This window comes from Nelumbo nucifera, chromosome 2, assembly GCF_055504915.1.
Source record: "Nelumbo nucifera cultivar China Antique chromosome 2, China Antique-T2T, whole genome shotgun sequence".
NCBI lineage: Eukaryota > Viridiplantae > Streptophyta > Magnoliopsida > Proteales > Nelumbonaceae > Nelumbo > Nelumbo nucifera.
Window position 1 is genome coordinate 8803726 of NC_142650.1, and position 23731 is coordinate 8827456.

The following is a 23731-nucleotide window of genomic DNA, read 5'->3' on the forward strand; positions in this document are numbered from 1 at the left end:
TTTATGATCATGAGTGAACCTATTTGACTTGGATAGGTGAACTTCTAACCCATCACAACATTTTTGGTAGTTTCTAAATATTAAAAATAAGGAGAGAAAATTAAAGAAATAGCATTCCTTTACAACCCTTAAATTAAGGTGGTATTCGGTTCTGTGGTCATCTCGTGGATGGCCCATTTCGGTCCATGCCCATTTCAACTGTGTAGGTCATTCATTTATGATTGACTGTGTAGATCATATAAAATGCAATAATTAGACATTTATGATTGACTGCATAGATCATTCATAAAATGTATATGAAATACATGAAATCAAAAAGTATGATGTAGACCACACCTACAGAACACTATTATGGATGTGAAATGGTCACATTTACACAATATATCCACAATTTAGAATAATTGTGGACTGTAATATGGTGTGGATTGATCCCTGCCACAGGGTGTAGTGTGGATCGTTTCACACTCACTAATTTCTCATCCACACTCTAGAAGAGTCCCTAAAAACTCTCATCTTGATCAAATGATGTTATTAGTGCATTATTTGTTTATTTTTCCTTTTCTTGTTCATATATTTTTTTTTACAGGTGTAACAACTTTGAACATAATGAAAAGCAAGAGGAGTAATTAATCCTCGGCATCAGGCAAACGAACACTGAACCTAATTCTAAAAATTGTATGACTATCCAATGTCTTAAGGGGAAAAGCAAGAGGAGTAATTAATGTCAACCTCGAAAAGCTGCTCTGCCACAGACCTTTAAGAGAATTTCTTACATTTGCCACATAGTGAATGGGCAGGACTAAATGAAAAGCTGATCTGCCACAGAACTAGGAACCAATTCGGCTAGCGAAATCCAAGTTGGACGCACGAATTGGAGATGGACCTGATCATGGAACCCAAATTAGGTAGGAATTGAAAGAGGATACCAAGACATACAGTGGATTTGACCTTGTAATTTTCTAAAATTCAAACTAGAAGTCTACAAGGTATCAAGGTGGGGTGTGTGTGTGTCTAGACTCTAGAGACACTTCTCTAGAGTGTAGACCCACCATTCATCCATTACATTAGGGTTGGCACGCACAAAAGTTTCAGTTAAAAACCAGCTATTAGGAGATTCTTTTGGTAGGCGCTGAAGATTAAACTAAAACATGTATCAACCACCCACCATCACTGCCTTGGAATTGGAATATTTCATGGTTAAACTTGTACTAAGTCAACATTATCAAAAGGCCGAATAAATGTGGTGTAGAATTGCAGATACTTTGAATCCAGTCACTTGCAACAAAAGACTTTCTGGATGCAAACTCACGCACACATGCACACACCGCGTTATCGCATTGATTAGATCTGGAAATTGCGTAAAGTAGGAACTTCTCTTTTGTCACTTCTCGGATGCATCCATCAAGTTTCATACACTTTGGGTTGACATGCTCAAATCTCTCTCTCTCTCAGATGATGAACTAACATTTTCTTAGTCCAATAAGAGAGAGAGAGAGCAAGGTTTAATTGAACGCTTTGGCTGTTTAGCAGGCTGTGAAACCTTACCAGTAATAAAATACATAGGGCTCACACATTTCAACAGTGGGGCCATAAATTTATTACTAGCATAGAACCTCATCATTATTCATTAGTTTCACAGCCCGCTGAATAGCAAAAGCATTCCGAATTCGAAAATTAGATAAGGTTTGATAAAAGATACGGCGAAAACTAGGTGTCAATCAAAGGTGACAAATTATACGCAGAACAAGTTCAATCAAGAAGTATAGGAACATTAAGGGTGTGTTTGGTTTGAAAGAAAAAGGAAGAGAAACCAAAGGATCCCAATAAAGCTGAGATATGGAAGAGACTACATTCATTCTTTCACCGTTAGGTGGTTCAGATCCATTACCCCATCCAACGGGTGGCGTACCATGTAAACAATTGTAGCAGCAGATTATGTCAATAATACAAGTAATTATAAGCATCTAGCATGAGTGGAACCTACAGGAGATAGCATATTCCCCTAGAGCCCATGCCAATCTTCAAAACCATAGATTTATCTCATAATTCCAATCAAGGAAAAGTAGAACGTAAAAGTGTAAAACAAACAAAAAAGTAATGAAAAATGGTGGAATTTGGTGAAGACACCTGGAAAGAACAATGCTTCTTGTTCCATGTAATCAAACAGTCATATAACGTCAAAGCTACTCTTGGCTGTCTAAGCTACATTGAGGGATTGCATTGCCCATGGTAGCAGATCCGGGACAGGGTCTCAAGCTGGTCCCTTCCATGTATTCGCGGCAAAATTGTGTTGTGTATCCCTACATTTTCTCATTAGATTACATTCATATTTTGAGTTTTGAAGTTCTTCTTCTTGCACTTACAAGCAGAAAGATGATAACAAGGAACAGTAATACTGTTACAACTAATAACGAAATCTTCCATTGGGCTGCATGTGAACTGCTAAGCGCACTCTTCTGCCTCTCCTGAAATATTATACATAATCATGCAAATCAAGTCACAAAATAGATTCAATAGTAGGCTAGTAAATTTTGAAATGATTGTCCTCAGAAGTTCAAACTATTGAAGGCTATCATAGAATAACCTCCTGATAGTTCATGTTTTATGGGAGGTAACATGCTTTCTGATCCATCTCATCATCTGAATGGTATGGATTGAAAATCATGTATAATTTCTGCAGAAAGGATCTCAAATAAGGTAATTGTTCCATATGACACATGCATCTATACATACCGGTGTAGATATACATTCAAGAGCATGAATAGAACTGAATTAGATTATCCCAAGAAATACTTGACAAAAAATACTTTCTAATTAAGCACTCAGCAAAGGGCCAGAATAACTGAATATTTAAGGAAGGTGACCTACAGACTAATCCATTAAGCAGAAGGTATGGGGTTTCTAATGGGAGAGGTAGTACATTCACAAGATACAATAATCCAGGTCCAAGCACGATTCCTGCCTTTATCCTTTGATGGAATAACCTAATCATTATCATACCTCTAATCCATATTTTGTAAGCCACTAAATTCTTATCAGAATTATGAGTTGCTATTTCTAATTGTGAATCACCCTTTCAATTCAAAGGCCTAGATGCCCTAAAATTCTTTAATATATTTAACTGTTATCTTGTGCATCTTTCATGTGCAGTAATAGAAAAAAAAAATCATCATGGCAAGTTTGGCAGCTAAATATTTCAACCAACCTTCTCCATGAGATCTTTCTGTTGCTGAAAAAAGATGCCTTGGGCATACTTGTAGAGCTCCACATCAAGACTGTTAAGTGACATTATTTGCTTGAGAACTGCTTCAGGAACCTGACGACGTGCCTGTCAAGAGACCAGATGTGAGCCAGAGGTGTATTTCTAATTAAAAAGGATATTCAAGTTCTTCAAATATTTGCCATGAATACTTGTCAAGTTCTTCAAATATTCTGTTAAACAGGTGTTTTTTATAATATAAGTTAGAACATTCTCATATTTCATTACTTTAATTGCCAGTGTTGCATGGACATGGACATGGGAGTCACAATCCAACATGTGTTCAAAAGTCTGACTCGACAAGATGAGAGAACATGGACTTGGAGACATGTTATGGAAAAGTATATACTATTAATATAGTTACATATTTTTTGAATTCTAACATCATTAACCTGCAAATAGGGATCTAAAATGTTGCTTTTGTTATTTTGAAGAAAAAAATGGCATTGATCTTGTACATTAGCCATTCTTTTATGTCAAATAAACTAAGAGATAGAAAGGAAATGCTACATAGAAGTATCATCCAGAATCCAAGGGGTGGACTCCAATGCATGTCCAACACAAACATGTTGTCCATTTAGGAGAGTCCATGCAACACTGTTAATTGCATTATTTAACATTATATACATTCATCTTGTACATTACCTGTTCATTTATGTCAAATAAGCTAAGACATGGAAAGGAAATGCTACATAGAAATGTCCTCGAGAATCTGTGGTGTGTCGGATTCTGATGTGTCTCCAATATGGTGATGTCATCCATTTAGTAGAATCCACGCAACACTGTTAATTGCATTATCTATCCAATTAAGCCTCCTAGCCTTGCGAGATAATTTTATGGATTTTCCAAGCATGGTTACATTCCTTGTATAAAACCACCTACCAATATGATTTCAGAGGGATATGATCCACCACAAATGTGTTCCAGCTCAGAATTCAACTCCCTGTTTAATAGAAGTCTCCTGGTCACCTTATTATCAGAATATTCAGAACCACTTCCCATATTCATTTAGACCATACAAAACCAATGTGAATCAAGTGGCTAGGTTTGTTCTTTGTTGCTTCATGTTGATTTTAGCTATGGCTATCTTCAAATCGATGTTACATTTTGGGGAGTGAAGTGTACGTTTGCCATGGTGCACCGTGCACTATTAGAAAAATATCCTTAATATCCATGTGGCACTCATCTTTATTTCTTAGTACTACAGTTATTTCTTATGGTTGGCCACTGTGAATTGCCACATGGTAATAAAGATTTGCAAATGAAAGACGTAGAGAGACATTCCAAAAGAATGATAGACAGACCAAATTTCCCATGATAGGGAAGATATCCCAATAATCAGAAAAATTCTGGCAATTAAAGACTAAGCATGATTCAAGATTTATAGAGGAATGTGGGCATAGCCTTCTTCCCTAAACCATTAGGTTTTTTGGAAATTAAGATACTTGACTTCATTGATCCAAGGTTCTAAATATCGATACGGACTGATGCACTGGATGGGACGTATCAGACTTTTTAAGAGAGCACTTTAGATTTTTCAGTATTTTTTAAAACCTGTTCAGGGGAGTCCGTATAAGGCCTGTCTACCCCTTGAAATAGGTCAAAACCTCAAAGGCTAAATCAATATGATACATATCAGCCGATACGGATCAATATGTTGCAAAATTTTGATCCTTGCGTTGCTCAATTCTGATAAAAGGGGACAAACCGCACCTTTCCAAGAAAGGTAAATGTAGGGGCCACACTATTCAGTTCCTTTGAAAGGTCACAAATTAACATCAATCTTGATCTTGGAATACTCCCCTGTAGAGATCACCCCTAGTCTATCTTGACAATCAGCCAAATCATTTGCCAATCTTAAAATCCACTTGAATGAGCATCTCAGTTAAGATAACTTTTACTTATCAGATATCTAAGTGTCCAGGGACCTTTAACATTTGCTAGCTGACTGCCACTTAACAATCACCATCCATTACTATCCCACTCTAGCCTGCATCAGCCACTAAGCCATTAGGTTCACTAACAATCCTCTTAATACTAAACTAAAAGGTTCAAATTATCAATACACCTGATATGCACATTCACTCCCCTTTTCTAGTCTTTTTTTTTCCCAAAATTTTACAGGGTATAGGCTGGGCTACCCCCTGAAACTGGTCAAAGCCCAAAACCCCTTGATTTGAGTGTATCAATATATGATATGCCCAACACAGGGTCATAAGAGGGCTGGACTGGATACCGATGGAATGTCTGGCATTTTTTACATGAAATGACTGCTCCTAGACTCTCATTTGTCAGTCCAAGATTCTACCATTGCACCAAGTAATGGCCCCTTGAGGTAATATTAAACTACCCAAAAAAATAAATCCAGCAATGCTAAAAGGGCCTAGAAACCAAGAACAGATAGAGTTAATTTAATCCACATTTTTTTAGAAAAGAGAAAGAATTAATATGCATGTAAAAGAATTATATAAGAACAGATTAAAAAGAAAAAACAAAAAAGAAAGACAATCAAGTATGTAGTCGAAAACTTTGAAAAGGCTTTTGTTTCATGGAAACTTTACCTCCTTTGAAAAATTTGCTGGGGATATTCTCTTCAATGAAGAGAACCTTCGGCGTGATTGGGCCTTTCGCAAACTAGAAATGCAAACCTCATAAGCTTCCATCAGTTTGGCAACTGTCATCTAACAAAATCAAGGAGCCCACACATCACCAAAAAAGAGAATTTGCTTCAATAAGTGAAAACAGACTGGAACTTGAAAAGCTTAAATTTCATGATTTGAGGGGGTCTTACATTTTCTTTTGCTACTTCAACATTTTCAGCTGAAACTTCACTTTCCTCTAGTTTGTTGGTGGTATTCTGTCATTCAAAAAATTGTAGTGGTAAAATGACACCTAAATTAGTTTCATATACCTTTGAACTAGCCCAAGGTCTATTTGTCAAAAAGTTAGCCCAAGGTCTAATATGCTTGCCTGAATACGGCCCCCATCACCTTCAGGATCTAGAAATAAAGGGCTCAGTTCTGTAACACAAGTAGTGGAGTATAAGAAATTTTATGGTCAGACTGGTAAGAAATACAATCTTTATTTTGTATTATCTTTAGCATAAAGTAATATAAACAAAATAACAAAAAGCCCAGGGGTTACAACTGCTATCATGCTTAGTATTGTGGCTTTATACATACACCCAATGACACATCCCTTAAGGAGTAATATGTACTGAGGCACTTGTTTGGTGTTGTGGCTCCCAATATTAACTATATGAGATATGGAAGAACAAAAAAAATGCACTTATCTTTTATTTTTTTCTTAACTAAACAAGGAAGAAGATCTGATCAACTGCACCAGTAAGCAATGATCATCACTAGAATTCTCTCAAAGATCATCCTATTTATAAGGATTACAAGATCATCTACTACTATTTTCATTGCATGTGCTGATGATATAGTAGTTACAAGTAACAATATGAAGGAGACAAAAGTGCTTAAGCAGTTTTTAGCAAAGGACTTTGAAATTAATGAGGATTTGTTCATATTATTCATATCTCAATGCAAGCATCTGTAGGATTTACTCAAGGAAACAAGAAAGCTTGGATCTTAGCCTGTTGTTAGCACAAATGGAGGATAATCTGAACTCTGAAGTTATGTTTAGAGCGGTAGACCAATTTCAAATGTGGGAAGGTTCTAGAGAGTAGAGATTGGTTGGTTAAACTAATGTATCTTCACCTAATCAGAACTGATACTGCACATGTTGTTGGTCTTGTAAGCTAGTTCATGCATTCTCTATGAACAGTTCATGTGGCATCACAGTTCATTTGGCAGCTATTAATACAATCTTTAATTATCTTAAAGGTTCTCCTGAGAAGGAGCTTTGTTTAGGAAGAGTGATCATTCTCTGATGCATGTCTGACGTGGACATGTTCATTTAGGATAGTCCGTGCAACACTGTCCTGGAAAAAGGTTGGGTTCTGATTCTTGTGTCCACATCCATGCAACACTGCTTTTATATTAGACAAAAAAAGAAAGAAAAACGTGAGCAGGAAATAACTTCCAGGATTGTTGAACTCTATGAACCAATAGTTTTCTTCTCTGATTTTTATTTTTAGCATTTTTTAGGTGTGGGGTTTGATTTCTGTCACATAAAACAGTTTACATATTTCAATTACAAGACTAAAAGACAAATGAATAAGATAGAAAATTTGTAATCCATACCAGACTTGTTGTTTGATTGCTCCATGCTGGAACTTAATGTATGGAACTGGGAAAGCACCTGTTCACCAACCACATTTGCAAACATTGTTGCAGATTCTCTGTGGTCTTCAGTGAGCCCAATATATAACATGTCATCTAACCTCTTCTGCAAGATGTACAATCTTATGAGCAACATGAGATCAAATAGCTCATGACAAAATATTGTGCTATTCTGAATCCCAATTTCATTACCTTTGCAACTTCAAGCACATATTCACCAAGACTCCTGTACTTACTTATACAATGACGCACTTCATGTGATTCCGCAAAATAAGAGTTATTTGTCAATCCTGCAACCTGTTAATAAGATCAAATTTCCAGCATTATAACAATTTAATCCACTTTTGCCATGTCCATACTGAAACATATTCTCCACAATTGCCCACACTCACACATCAAAAAAGACGCAACAAAATAGGAACTGGGAATAGCACCACCCTCCTGGACAACACAAATGGGAAAAGGAAAGAAGGGACAAAAGTAATATAAAGAAACAAAGCCAAATAAACTCTCAGGACCTGAATTCCCATTACCACTTCTCCAATAACAACCAAAAAATTAAAAAAAAAAGTTCCTAGCATCTGGCAGATGGTATAACCTCCAAGATCTATCTCCTTTCCCTTCCAATGACAACTCATTCCTCTTCCTCTGCTAGAATAGCTCCCATAGAGAATGCCCACTCTTTCTGAAAACATGCAATCTCCTTATATCAGCAGGACAAGCCTATCTGTTGTTGGAGGCAAATAATTCCAAATCCTAGCACAAAAAAAAAGGACTTCCCCTAGGTGCTAATCCAAAGGAAAGTAGGTTTTGGAACCCTGTGGTGGAAAAGTTTGAAAAAATATTGACAGCCTAGAAAACTATATTTCCTTGGGAGTAGAGTAACTTTGATTAAGGCAACTCTAGCCAACTTGCCAATATATTTCCTGTCAGTCTTTAGAATTCCTAAAAGGGAGGCAAAGAGGTTGGAAAATTTGATGAGGGACTTCTTATGGGAACCTGAGGAAGAGAAAAAATATCACTTGATTAGGCACCCTTTGAGGCTCGCCTTGCGTAATCGCCAAGCAGTTTTTTACTTCCTACTATAAAATACTTTTTTGTTCATTCTTTTTTGAGATTATAATTATAAAATAGACATTATTAAACTAAAATAATCATTTTGTGTGTTTATATACTAATTTCTTTTTATTGTTTTCTTATTTATTAGGGTTTAATCAACACAAACATTGCTAAATGCTGTATTGAACCCTCAAAGACTTCAAAACCTGAACCAATAAGTAAGGAAGAACTTAAAATTTTATCTAGTCAGCACATTTTATTCTTCCATATATTCTTCTACTTCTTCTTCTACTACTACTACTACTACTACTACCATTACTTTTTCTTTTCTTCTTTTCCTATAACAAAAATAAGGGTTCATCCCCTATATTTTTTGAATTTTATATTCCTTCTTCTTTTTCTTCTCATGAATATGTTGATTTTTTTTATAGATCTGATGAATATGTTGATTTTCTATACTTTAACATGAACTTTATACTTTTCTTATGAATAATTATTAAGGAAATATGGTTATGGTGCCTAGAGAACTACCCTAGGATCTATGTTTTCAACATAAAAAAAATCCATCGCCTAGGCGACAAGGCACCCCCTGTTGCCTAGCCTCGCCTTGGCGCCTTGAAAACTATGGTGAAGAGTATCCATGGCTGTTTTGAATCAGGTTGGGATGTGGGGGTATCCCGAAGGGCTTTGCTCACAACAACCTAGAATGGAAACTCCGTTCTTTTTTGGGAAGATATTTGGGTAGGCACTCAACCCCTAAAAGACCGTTTCCCTTCTCTCTACTCCATCTCCCTCTTTAAAACGATAACTATTTCAAGGTTCCTCCCCCCCCCCTTGGGTTCTCCCTTTGGCTTTAAACTAGGATTTTGGGTTCTAAAGAGGGTTAAGGGATGATGAATCTACTTGTATTTCAGAGTTCTTGTTGCTTGTAGACTCTGTGTGTTTGGACCCCCCTAACCCGGATAAAAGGGTTTGCTCTCTAACCCCGGTTGGCTCTTTCACTTGTGCATCCTTCTTTAAATTCCTTTGCTCCACCCCCTCCCAGTTGGCTCTTTCACTTGCTCTCTAACCCCGGTCAAGGCCAATACCTCCTAAAATAGTTGTGTTCTGTTGGGAAGCCTATTATGGTAAGATCAATAATGTGGAAAACTTGCAAAAGAAGAAACCTTATATGTGCTTGTCCCCAAATTGGTGCTTTATGTGTAAAGTGAACGGTGAGGATTGTAACCATTTGCTAATATATTGCTCTTTTGCTGCCAATATTTGGAATTGGGTTGTATCATTATTTTGGTGCAGGTGGAACTTGCCCTCCGAAGTAAAGCTGTTGTTTACTCTGTATGCCTTTGGGAGATTGACGAAAAGAGGGAAGCTAATGTGGAAATGTATCAGAGTCGCTACCTTGTGGATGTTATGGGAGGAGAGAAATGCTAGAATTTTTCAAGAAAAGGAAAGAAGCCTTGCTGAAGTCAAGGAGTGCACAATGACAATGACAACCTCTTGGTTGAAATCTTCATACTTGTTAGCGGATTACTCCTTTGATGATTTAGGGAGAAATTGGGCAGTAGTGGATTCTACAGTCTCCACAAAGAACAAACCACAAGTAGACTGGAAACCCCCACTGAAAGGAATGGTAAAATTGAATTTTGATGGTAGCTGTCAAGGCAACCCAGGGCCATCGGTAATAGGAGGGTTTCTGAGAAATAAAGACAGCAACATGATGTCTTTATTTTCAGGACCAGCGGGTGTTGGTGATTCTGTAAGGGCCGAGATACTAGCAGCGGTATAAGGCATACACCTGGCCAATCAACTTGGAGTGGAAATTTTGATTGAGGGGGATTCCAAGGTAGTAGTGGCTGGCTGACAAATCCAGAAACAACTTGTTAGGGTTACAGGGATCTGTTAAAGAAAGTTAACTGGCTGACAAGAAATATGACAGTCAAGGTTTAGTGGGTTAGCAGATCAGCAAATGCAATGGCTGATTCTCTGGCCAAACAAAGGGTATCAAGGGGAGATCTGTTTCGGGCTATCTTGTAATTGTGTTTCAAGGTTGTGTGTATTTATTGCTTATGGTTCAGTCCTTGGGGGAGGTAACACCTCGTGCCTCCTCCTAGGCTAACTGTACTCTCTTTATTTGAATTAATAAAATTGCTCTCATTTACCAAAAAAAAAAAGGTGATTGAGTCACTGTTCAAGTTGGTGTGGAAAGTCATGTGCATATGGGGATTATTCTATCTTATATGATTCCCATTGATCATCTCTACACACACAACCTTCCTCCTAACACATCATCGCAGCTCCCAAATTGTAAATCACAAACAAAGCAAGATTGAGGCACCATCAGTTATAATTGCAAAATCAAAATAAAAGCTTAGGATCATGAAATATGGAATCACAGTTATATGCTGAAGTACCTGTAATGTAGCTCCATTGTGGACAATATCATGTGCTATTGGATCATTGATAAATTGATGTAATGGCATAACAATCTTTTCCATATTATATGAATCATTATTATCATCAATGCTGCTAAAACCACCTTGGCTTCTGATCTCTCTCTGTACGTCAAATAAAACGGGAAATGCAATTACCAAGCAAGATCTTTTAAAGGAGTTCCATACTAGTAAAACAGAAAAGAGAAAATAGGAAAAGAGCATTCTACTCCATACACAAAATAGCATGATCAGACTCAACTGTTGCAGTTACATAGGAAAGAAAATATCCAAACAGCAGATTCCCCACAGAAAAATTGGTAAAGGCCAAATCATTAACCCACATGTGTCCCTCTAATTCAACTTGAAAATAGTCCGTATCTATCTTCGTCTATGATACACAAATACCCATACAAGGGTGGGTGTCATATACCAAAAGTAGAAATAGTACAGTACAACAGTCCCCTTGGGTAGGTATATGTGTTCATCTAGGCAACTAACCAACTTCCCAAGAGGAACAAGCTAGAAATTTCAAAGATCCCACAGATTCTTTGAATTAGTTAGTAACTGAACAATGGACTGATGATGATTACACTCATTGGAGATTGAAATCCAAAATTGTTCCTATGATTGCTGCTGGTTCCAACTCCCAAATGAACTTACTTCTTCTGCTCAACCCCGTCAAAGGCCAGGCTAACAGTAGCTTCATAACAGACCTGAGCATAACCCACCTTATGCTTGTTGCTTTGATGAAGTGCAAAGAGATCTTATAGACCACTGGGTAACGAGTACATAGGTCGTCTATAGTCTCCATTTCCTGCCTGTGCATGTTTGAGGTTAGATCCCGAATTTGCATATCTCTTCTTAGCAGTGTCCTTAGTAAGACACTTTCCAAGGGCTGCAGACTACACCAGTAATCCAATCTTTGAGGCGACATTGGTTTTCCACACAGTTCTCAAGGAAATGTAACAAGTCTGGGGGCTCTCAGATTCTCTGCAAAGGATCTAATTGACAACTCTCCTTTTTTGTCCCACCTCCAGCTCCAAGAGTCTGCTTGGTCACTTTAATGTTATCACTTCTTAGCTGCTGGAGCAAGTTTATCACATCGTCCATCTTCCAGTCATGAAAATTTCTTTGAAATCTGGAGGACCAGACCAAACTTGCTCCCCTAATTTGAACAGTCACTCAGCCATTGTAGCTTATTTGTTCTCTGCTAACAAGAACGATTGTGGGAAAACTTCCTCCAGAGGTCTACCAGCATGCCACAGGTCTTTCCAAATCTATGTTTTTTTAACTTCTGAAACGTCTTACTGCATTAGGAATCTTCTTGTGCTCCATAAAATCCCTATAGCTAGCATTAATCCTCTCTGACTCCAAAACCACATTCTTCTTGAATATATTATTCATTTCTATTTACTAGATTACTTCTCATTTTTAAGTTTATTCTTTCTTTTTTAGAACATCAATCAATGTCTGAAAGATCCTAAATTGTTTGTTTAACAAAATAACAAATAGTAAACATGATTTAAGGAACAGACCCAGACCAATTTGTTAGATTTTGATTTGTAGGGAACTTTGCACCTTTAAAATCAGATGAAATTATTTCTTTACTCATCTCATATTCCTTTTTCTTGGTCATGATTTCTCAGACGACAATCTGCTAGGAATTTCAAGGAACTAATCTGAATGAACTTAAATGAAACCTTACTGTCATAATCCACATATTTTCGTGGCAGGCTCAAGTGAGAAGGAACATTGATGATCTTCAGTTTTCCAAGGATATTAAATTGAATTTTGATGGCAGCAAACTGGTAAAACTGATCTGGCTGGGATAGGAGGTGATTTATCCAACTAGACTTTTCTTTTATTTTACTTTATTATTATTATTATTTTTTTTTTTTTGGGAGGGGGGGAGTATTTGAAAGATTGATCCAATGAAGCTGAAGTAATTTGTCTTTCCTACCTTAGGATCTTGTTTTGACTTTATTTCAAAATTAATTAGTAACACCATCAGATGAGCCAGAGGATAAGTAATTGGTGCATAAAAAATGACTTTTCTTTTTTGAAAAGTAAGGTAAGTATTATATTAATGATTAAAAGGTATACGGAAAATCCTTTGTACAATGAGACTGTACAAGAAACAACTGGTCAGAAAACTGAAAGTTCAAAAAGTAATCAAAAGTCAGCAAATCATTCTTATGAACATCCCTGAATAAACTGTGATTTGTTAGACATGATTGTGTAATCTCAACACTGAGATTGATAATAGCTTCTACAGGGTTCTTTTTCTGCTCAAATATACAAGTATTCCTCTGTAGCCATACTGAATACAGTTCCAAAGAACATTCCCTTTCTTATTCAATCCATTCAGATTCTAGCAACCCAATGACTCCACTGAATCTGGAACAAACTATTGGACCTTAAAAGCCTTAAAATAGTGATGCCAAGCTCTGCTCGTAAAGCTACAGTAGTACAGTGAATGAAAATATTGTAGATTCCAAGGGAACTTAATGTTTGCTGATTATTTTGCTAGAAATGGGGCAGGATGCAGGATGGAAGGGTAGCAGCTTTCATGCCATCACAGAACCCTACCAGGGGCCTTCTCTTTCCCCCCCTTCATATGTTATCAAGGCCTTTTTTGTTTCTTAATGAAATTATATCAGTGCCTGTTAAAAAATCAGAAATTTGTATGCAACACATAATTATAATCCATAGCTAGGCAAGAAAATTTGATAAACACATTTATGGTGTTTGGTGTGTGTTGTTTACTGATGGCACAGTATTATTATTTTTTAATTAATTTATTTATTTTTGTTTGGGTAGAAGATGGCATAGTATTGATTGACAAAACTAGAGGGGATTAAATGCAAAATTGGATTTATGGATAACCCTAGAAACAATAGGTTTTAAAACTGCACAGGAGGCAGGATTTCATTGTAAAGTTCAACCCCCCCCCCCCAATGAAAGAGGAAAAAAAAGACTTTAACAACTAAGATACCTGACACCTTTAAATAAATGGCATTAAATTATTTCACCAAAATAATTAAACATTCTTTTTTGACTGGTAAGTACTAAGTTGAAACTTTACTAAACTGTGCTAAACAATAGGGATATAAAGTAAAAGTTCCAAGCACCCCTCCTCAAGACTTCAAAATAATCAAACATTTCATATCTACTAGATATAACTTCAGTGAAAATTATTATCATCTCCTTAAAAACACTAATTCAGCTATAAAAAAAATTGATTTCTCCCAATAAATTAAGAATCCTGATAATTCCGATACTTGGGGGCCATTTGATAACAGCTGAAGTGGCTAAACTGAAAAGCTTATTGCTTTTTTAGCAAATAAGCTTTTTAGGAGGTTGCGAGCTCCTTAATGGTTGAAGCTGAAGTTGGACAGGTCATTATACCCTTAAAAATTCCATTATTTAATTATCTTATCAACTAAAAGACAAAGCAATATATCTTTCAGTTCAGCAACTTCAGCTGTTATCAAATGGCCCTTAGGCAAAAATGTATAACTAGGAGATAATGTAAAAGATATTTTCCCACCCTTCAAGAAAGAAAGCATGGAGGAGGGGACATTGCAGGAAATTATTTGTATCCAGGGAAATCAAGACCATGGTCTATATGCATCATCCAATGGGATTCAATTAGGAGATCCTCCATAATCATCCAGAAGAATGTGATAGATCAATCATCAAACTGTTAAAGTGCCATTTGATAAAAGAAATCTTATAAGTGGACTCATTGGTCCCATTCATTCCACATGTTAAATTGCTAGTGTGCACTATGCTCAGTGTATGTGGTTGCCAAATTGTTGCTATTGTCATTTAATGAGAATAGAAGAAAATTATTAGAGATTAAGACCAGGAATGCAGAGAACTCCAATAGAAGAATTCTAAACAAAAAGCAGCCCAAGACACAACACTACAAAATAAGGCCCATAAGCCAGCAGAGAAGCAGGCAAACAGCAGAATAAAAGGAATTTCTTCTCACAGCATTTCAAGCAAGCAATTCTTCAGTCAAATTAAGGTGTCAAAAAACATCCAAGTCTGGGTAAGAATTGTCTTATCAGCTTAGTTCGCTTTTGACAAAATCTGCAATGGCAATGTTCTTGAGAAGTGTTCCATTTTAATTGCTAGTATGCCCAGCACAGATGAATACAACTCCAGGCCTCTACTTTGGGTAGCCAGCTACCAGGAATCATGTCAAGTTATCCTTGTGATTCTTCGAAGAACCATCCAACTGAGTGAACAGAAGTGGTTGCTAATTCAAATTAGACATGTAATGGCAATATTTATCTAAATATCGAAACCAGTGGTAATATTTTGTAAGAATTCAACTGCATGAGAAGAAAAATAGAAGATAACTACTGATCAAAAGAATCTTCACAGTATAAATGTGAGATAAAGAAAGGACCAACTAGGCTCCTTAAAAGAAAAAAATGGAACAGAGTTAACATGGTAAGAAGTGGAGGAGATACTTATTTAGACTCATAAATAAGTTGCTAAATTACCAAAGGAAACATACCCGAGTAAATAAATCTTCTCTTATCCAAGGAACCAAATACTTCCAAGGCCAAATATCCAGTGTACTTACTCCCTTGTTCTTTGGTCGTATCCGTCCAGTCATTTGTGTTGCAGATGTTAAGTTAGGATGCACTAGAAACCTAGCTGCAACCTCCACTGAAAACTCATAAGTGCTAAAGACACGATCAAGTGGGTTTCTTAGTATTGTTACCACAGAAGTACTTCCCCTTGGAAGCTTGGAGACAACACTATAGTCATCATGAGTAACCATCAATCTGCAATTGGGTTTGCTGCAAACAAGGCAAACTAATACCATTCACAACTACTTATAGAAGACAACATGATGAGGTTTTAGAACAGTTGGTTGTTGTAGAAGGGAAAACTTGAGTTGCAGTAAGCATCTGCTATCTATCACACTGACATAAAAAATGAGCTGTTAATATTTTGTTGAAGAATAAAGATAAAATTTTATTAAAAATAAAAGAGATACATTAGGGAGGTGATAAGATATCACCAAGGGAAGAAAAGCAGTCTCAAAGACCCTTTGAGAGCCCAAAACCCATGCAACTTGTTGACAAAAAGGAGACCCCAGTCAATTCAAGCTAAGAACAAGGAAAAGACCCCAAACCAATCCCCAGCTAAGAACAAGGAGCTGTTAATATTATCCTTGTTGACTGAGAACTTTAAGTTTTATAAATATCTATTTAAAAAAAATTCTTTGATTACTGTTTCTGACAAAACTTCAACCTGTGTTAGGTGTTAGAATTCTAGGAGTATGAGGAACATATTTCATTTATGAATTCCTTATGAAAAGTGAGCTGCTTGGATCCTCTTTGTGGAAAATGTATTCTGGTCTAAGCTCTCATCTGAAGTAAGGTCATACGGGTCATACTTTTACGAAAAGAGTTGCCGAAAAACATGATTAAGAAGTTTCATGGGATTCCAAAAAGAAAGTAAAACAAAATCAGGATCTGCTATGTTTATTACCAAGAGTATTCTTGATCAATTTCATAGAAGCGTACACATCCTAAAGGCAATATCTATGATGCCAGAAGGGTATGATACCAGAAAACTTTGAGTAAGCAGAACCAACCCCCCAGGTGAATTTTGATGAGTACCTATTGATTGGTCACCATTTATATCTTCTATGATGCCAGTTGATTGCTTATCAGTTTTTCAGGCACCATGCCTTGTTGGTATCATAGTCGGATTCCATTCTAAAAGTATTCCAATAAATATACACCTATATATATATATATATATACATATACATTTTTTGTGTAGAATATTAAGAACAAAAGAGTAAACATCCGGTATAGATAATTACCTGGGATCAAAGCGCAGCTTATCATATGAACGGGGGCACTCCAAAGAACTATAGTATAGTCTTCTTAAGAAGCTGTTAGTCAAAAATAAGAATAAGCAGGGAATGACAACTATTACTAAGTATCAATTTAAAAAAAATATATACTTTTTTAGGTGTCAAATGTACAGCTTACCAATGGAAATATGTACGTCCTCCTGTTCTGGGGATGTGGAGAAAGAAGAGCAAGTCCTGCAGTTTATGTTTGTCTTCTTTGACCTTTGTTTCAAGAGATGATGTTGCCCACCTCTTGACAGTTCTTTGGCAGTGCAGAAAATCATCCTCAGTAGGAGAAGCATTTAATGATGTAAAGACTAGTAAAATATTTGAAATTATTAGTTAGTATTAATTGAAGAAATATCTAAACCAAGAAAATAAATGTAGAAAGAAGGCAACCAAGTAATTTATGATTGTTAGCTACAGATAGCAGAAAGGTAGACACTCCAGGAGCATTATCAAGTTGGCTGCCATCTCAAAATGCAATTTATCTTGTGGATATCCAATTCAAATGATTCAACAGAAAGCTTAAAAACTATTGATTTGAAGAAAAGAAAAAAGAATAAATATTTAACAGCAGGGCCTAAAATGGAAATCAGCTGTCCAACTAACCTAAGTTTACCAAAAGAAGCGCAGAAAAGTGGTGGGCATTACATTACTTATAACACGTAAAGAACTAAAAGGGTAAAGGCAAAAGCAGATAGAAGAGGCCGATGCATACCCACTGCAAGAAGCATCGCCAACACAACAACGTTTTGAGCAGGGGCCATCTACCTTCTCGATTGATCTAGTTCCAAGAAAAAGAAACGAGAACATAAGGATGCTTATTGCATCAATAAAAGACATAAAAGGAGGAACAGATACTAGAACAGAAGGAAATCCTGTTGTGATGATAATAAAACAAAAAAAAAGGAAAATGTAAGATTTGTTACAGATTACCAATATTCAAAAAAGTCAAATTCCTCACAATTTCACGTTTAGCAATCAGAATAAAAAAGAAACAAAACTGAACAACAAGCTAAAAAGCTTTGAAATTAGAACAAGTGGAGAGAGAGAGGGGGGGGGGGGGAATAGTTCGCTCAAAATTACAACTCAAATATCAAAACACGGTAGAATAAAGCCTAATTTCTAGAACTGTATAAAAGACAAAAGCCTAGAAAGAAAAAAGAAATATATAAAAAAAAAAATCTCGTCTTTAATGGTGAATTATGAAAGCAACCCCGATTTAAAGATAAAACTAGGGAGATAGGAAGAAATAAAAAGCTAAAAAAAGAAAAAGAAAAACCTTCTCCAAACAATGAACTTACAATTTCCGTATCAAAAGAAAATACACTAGCCGAACATCAAAAAACTAGTATATTTTGAATTAAAATATAATAGAAAAGAGCAAAAGCAATCAAGAACAAACCCTAATCAAGCCCAAGAGAAGAGTAGTAACAGCAATTTAAAATTCTTTTAAGGTGCGAAACGGCGACAAACATTTGCGCTAACAAGAGAACGAAACTAAATGGTAGTTTGCCCTACCTGTCTCGAATTCCGGTATCTCGTGCTCATAAATTCCCGAACCGTGTTGGAATTCTAGCAGACAAACTCGCGATCAAAAGGGTCCACAATAGCACCATTAGAACATTCCGGGGCTGCTAAAATTTAATTAACATTCTTACCAGAATGCTAATATTACCAGAACAACACGCATATTCAATAAAAAAAATCCAATACGCAGGGATGAAGATTAAAAGGTGGAAGATAAGATTTCTCGCTGCTTTCTGCTTCTACTTCTACAGTTGGTATTCAAAGACCTACTTTTGCCTTTCTTAGTTGACAATTTCATGCGTTGACATTGAGGAAAGAGAGATGATATGACCTAATTCAACGATTTTTCCTACAAAATAAATAAGAAAGCCGGAAAAATATTGAAAGTCCACAACATGAGTGATGACTGATGAAGTCATATGAAGTCCTTCACAGTGTTCTCACTTCTCACACGCACGGGGGCAAAATAAAAGGTTAGAAAGAGCAATTAAACTAAACGATTGTGCTTTTCGATAACGTGCTTTTCGATAACGCGAGATTCCAGATACTTGTAATCCTCAACCCAAGGCTCACGTTAGAAGATTGGTCGAGGCGATGGACCGCCAACCTTTGAATGTCCAGAATGACGAAAATGTCCTGGCCGCACTGCCGCTGACAATGGGGGTTTATAAAAGTTGGTGGAGCCCACCCAACGTCGTAGTTAAGATTTAGGAATTGGAGGTGGGTTCTAGCCTCCTAGGCACTTTCTATCTATTTATTTGTTTACCTGTGTGTTTTTTCTTTACAAGTTAGAATGCACTTGTTTTCAGAGTTCAGCTTCGGTCAGGGTCATTAGAACAGTCTTTACAGCCTTGCATTGAGAATATCTATACTTGTATGTTTTATTTCGTGGGGAGATATTCTAATGCAAGGTTGCAAATTGCGGTTGAAACGGTGTGGGCATAGGTTTCGCGGAAGTCGATCTCATTCCACCTTTTCCACAGGAGTCTGGATCTCTTGCCCATGAGAACTATGCCCACATTTGCCTATACAACATCACAACCACATATAGAGAATATCTCATCCTTATGCATAATATTATGCAGAAGACAGGATCTGCTTCTCACAAATGGGCACCTCATATGCACATTCATCATGCATTGAGAACATCTCCCGTGAATAATAATTGATAAGTATAGGAGATGTTCCAAATGTATGGTAAGATGTGTGTGTGTAAGGCGTCAGGTGTAAAGAGCAGATCCGATCTCATTATGCAGTAGGAGATATTCCCAATTCATAGGGGTAATGTATTGTGAATAGATGTGGGTAGAGTTCTCGTGAATAATACATCTTGTGTCTTCCATTCGGGCATTGGCCAGTTGGAACAAGATGAGATCTTCTGCCAAGAAATACATTCCAACACCCTATCAACTCCATCAGACACCGTACATCTCATTACAAAATTGGGCTCATCAGGTGATTCGGGCTCAGTTGGGACTTGCTTCGTTGCTCACGGGTGAGTCATCAGTAGTAAGGCGTGGCAGGTCAGAAATGTTCTTAATACACCGTTGAGATGTGTGAGGTGCTAAACTCCATAAAGTTTCTTTGTTGAACAATGCACCCCACAAAATTTTGATGCACCGAATCAGGCCCCCATTAGATTGCCCCCCAACAACGTCTTTCCCAAAACATAGCGCGGATGTGTTGCGGGACGTTGTGGGGGGCTGATTTGAATTCGCATGACACATCATCCACTACGATGCTGAAAAGACAGGGCCGTAGATTTGTGAAGCGGGATTTGCTCCTCATAAATGGTCGCACATCCACCGTGTGTATTGGAACCGTGAATAATAATTAATAAGTACGGAAGATGTTCCTAAGGCATGGTAGGATGTACATGTGAAGCACAAGGTGTGATCGTGTGAAGAGCATATCTGGACTCTAGATTTGTGGGTTATTCACAAATTGTTCTCACATCCCTACCCATGGGGAATTCGGCTTCAGTCAGTGCAAGGCCCGTTAAAACAATTTTTATGGCCTTGCATTGGGAATATCTCCTAGTGCAAGGCTGTAAAATACATAGGTATAGAGATATTCTCATTGCAAGGCTGTAAAAGGTTGTTTGAACAATGTTTTAACGGGCTTTGCACTAATTGAAGCCAACATCACCCATGGGATATAACAGTTGCGCATAAAGAATATCTCCCTTTTCACGACAATGGTATTCCATAGGGGTGAGCAAACAGTTTATTTAGTTAAAAATCAAACCAAATAAATCAAAATTTTTAAAATCGATATTTTAAATGAAAAACCAAATCGAAACTGAAATAATCGAAACCAGAATTTGTGGTTCGGTTTTTTGTTATTTCGGTTAAAACCAAATTTCAACACTATATATATTTTAGGGAAAATTCCTTATCAGTACCCTATACTTTGGCTCGAATTATAATTTGGTCCCCAAACTTTAAAATATGACAATTCAATACCCGAACTTTCAAGATGTGACAATCTAGTACCCGAACTTTCAAAATGTGACAATCTATTACCTGTCATTAATCAGTTCACTAATCAACCGTTAAGTGACATTTGAAAAGTAAAAAATGCCCTAAGAATGTCATCTAATTCTCTTTTATCAACCATCTAAACATTGACAATAAAATGAACAGTCCCAAATTCTAGATTCTTCTAAACAACCACCAACTTTTTTAAATATAAGAGGCTAGGATTTGGGATTGTTCAATTTTTTGTCAACATTTGGATGGTATATAATAAATTATATGTTTTAATATATAATATAATACAATATAATATATTTTATACATATTATATATGTTAATATATATTATAGATAATAAAGTTTAACTAATTTGGTTTTTTCAATTAACTGGATTTTTAAACCTGAAAATCAAAATCGAAACCAAAAATGTACAAAATCGAACCGAAATAACCAAAAATTGAAAAAATCAAACCGATAGTTTTTCAGTTTTAACCAAATAATGCTCACCCCTAGTATTCCGTGGGTAGAGATGTAGGAACATTTTGTGAGTAGCAAATATGGAGTGGAAAAGACATGTACAACTAAGGCCCCATTTGGTTCATAGAAATAGGGATCTGAAATCGGAATCGGCTATTCTGATTTCAACTATTTAGTTGGGAAGAATCAGAATCCTATTCCCATTCCTACTGGAATGGCATTCCCCCCATTCGAGGGAATGGCCATTCTCTACTCCTCCCTGTGGAATGAAATCTCATTCCTGTTCACTCCCATTTCCATTATCATTCCTATTTGAACCAAATAGATTATAGGAATAAGCCATTCTGATTCGAATTATAATTTCAATTATAAACCAAACGGATCCTTATAACCAATCAGCGGGTAACATAAAAATGATAAAAAGTGGCGAGGTGAGTTTTGATTTTTGATTGGTCATATCCTTTACAGTATCATGTATTTTATGCATTATAGATTTTTCATGCATAATTTGGACGAACAGAAAATGCTGTTGAATATGTGGTCCACTATTATACTAAAAGGATATTGGGACTTGGGAGAACCCAACTCCCAAAAGATCGTAATATCTTAAAAAACTGAGAACCAATGCGAGAATCAAATCCTTCTGCTGCCACTATCATGCAACAAGTAAGATTTGGTGGAGTTTTTTTTTTTTTGGCAAGTAGGATTTGGTGGAACATGGATTTAGTCGAGATCACATCTCCGCCCCACAGCACATCCTTACCGTATATTGGAAATATCATCATCGAGAGATGTTTTAAATATACAGCGGGGATGTGCTGTGTGGCATTATGGGGCGGAGATGTGAATTCCTCCTCACACTGCGCTTACAAACTTTTGGAGTCGTAATGTACAGTTGCAAGTGACTATGAGCACTATATGAGAATAGTTATGTGAGAACTGAATCTAAATTCAGTTTGGGTGTTAGCCTGTTTGGTGTATTTTTGGAATAAATGAATTCACTTTGCTATGACCACTAGGGAGTGGCTGCTTGCCCCGCTGTGTGTAAAGGGCTACGTAATTAATAATGTAGGCCAAGCATGAGTAAAATTGTCTATTAATCTATTATCACATTATTTCTATGGGTAAGGGTGTTCATTATACAGTTCAAACCGTAAAACTAAACTGAACCAAACCAAATTTACAGTTCGGTTTGGTCTGTAATAAAACATGATTTGATTCAGTTTTAAAGTTTTGAAAAATACAATTTACAGTTTTGGTTTGATTTATTAAATTTTATAAATCAAACCAAACTGTAAATCGTATTAATATATATAAATTAAAATATTGAATATCTTAGACTTTAAATTATAAATATATAATAAAAGTATTTATTTTAAAAAATGATAATTAAGATTAAAAATAAAGACTTCTAATTTTAATTTTAACTTTTAATTAATAATTGAATTAATCTCTCTCTCTCTCCTCTTTAGTGCCCTAGCCCCTTTCAGTTAATTAATTTTTTGTTTTGTTCTATACCACTCCAAAGTCTCCAAACTGTACTAAAAAACATACTAAACCATAATAAAATGGTTTGGTTTGATTTGATTTCTGTCTTAAAATGGTTTGGTTTGATCTGAGAATTTTCTAAACCGTAATTTATTAATTTGATCCAAAATATTCTCCAAACTGGACCATGAACACTCTTATCCATGGGTATAAAACAATAATATTTACTCCAAATAACCTTCCATCTGTTATGTCCTCATCACATTCACAACATCATCATTTCATCTTTCTCAATATGGGGTCAAACTCAAACAATGAAGGCTTTGATTCGCAAAAAATGGTTTGCTTATACCTTAATCGGCTAATTCATGCAATGCATGGAGATGAACGGAGGAAGTTTCTCGGATCTGGGGCACAACTCCGCCATAGTGCAGCATGGCCTTATAATCCGTATTAATGACATTCATAGAAGGACAAAAGCAATAGCCAATACATTTTGTCAATCGATTATGTTAATCGGAGCTTCCCAATTAGGGTGTTAAAGGTATTTGAAAATCCGATTTCGAATGCTAGATTTGATATAATCGAATCGAATTTGGATAATTTGAATACTTAATTGATTGAATTCGGATATCCTATTAATATTGAATAGTTAATTGGATTCGAATTTAAATATAACATGATTCGATTCGATAAATATCCGGATTTGACCGATTATTTAATTCTTATATATAATATATAAAATATTTAAATGTTTTATATAATTTATATATTTATATGCTTTATATAAATAAAGTTTTTATTTTATATATTTATTAATTACTTAAAACAATTAATTGGTCGAATTCAAATTGAATCGAATATTCAAAT

At 36.1% G+C, this 23731-nt stretch overlaps 1 protein-coding gene across 3 annotated transcripts; it reads right to left on the reverse strand.

Annotated features, from left to right (window-relative positions):
* Positions 1 to 1836: 1836 nt before the first annotated feature.
* On the reverse strand, positions 1837 to 18888 carry TPST (tyrosylprotein sulfotransferase). 3 transcript variants are annotated; one of them, XM_010255398.3, is made up of 13 exons: positions 18412 to 18888; positions 17609 to 17674; positions 17027 to 17204; positions 16855 to 16926; positions 15529 to 15817; positions 10977 to 11120; positions 7699 to 7803; positions 7468 to 7612; positions 6230 to 6279; positions 6051 to 6116; positions 5821 to 5940; positions 3206 to 3328; positions 1837 to 2465 (listed from the first exon to the last, which is right to left on the reverse strand). In XM_010255398.3, the coding sequence occupies exons 2-13, from the start codon at positions 17655 to 17657 to the stop codon at positions 2325 to 2327; spliced, it is 1482 nt and encodes a 493-aa protein (XP_010253700.1). In that variant the 5' UTR covers positions 17658 to 17674; positions 18412 to 18888; the 3' UTR covers positions 1837 to 2324. The 3 variants fall into 3 exon arrangements, with proteins under 3 accessions (XP_010253700.1, XP_010253701.1, XP_088754623.1); XM_010255399.3 differs by lacking the exon at positions 18412 to 18888 and adding an exon at positions 18296 to 18408; XM_088898497.1 differs by lacking the exon at positions 18412 to 18888 and adding an exon at positions 17827 to 17953.
* Positions 18889 to 23731: the final 4843 nt, after the last annotated feature.

Bases quoted from the DNA above. Each gene is read 5' to 3' on its own strand.
- TPST (XM_010255398.3), bottom strand. From the start codon at position 17,657: ATGGCCCCTGCTCAAAACGTTGTTGTGTTGGCGATGCTTCTTGCAGTG. The intron at 17,205-17,608 runs GTATGCATCGGC...ATATTTTACTAG, and splicing joins GGCGATGCTTCTTGCAGTGG to TCTTTACATCATTAAATGCT. The intron at 7,613-7,698 runs GTAATGAAATTG...TACATCTTGCAG, and splicing joins ATGTGCTTGAAGTTGCAAAG to AAGAGGTTAGATGACATGTT.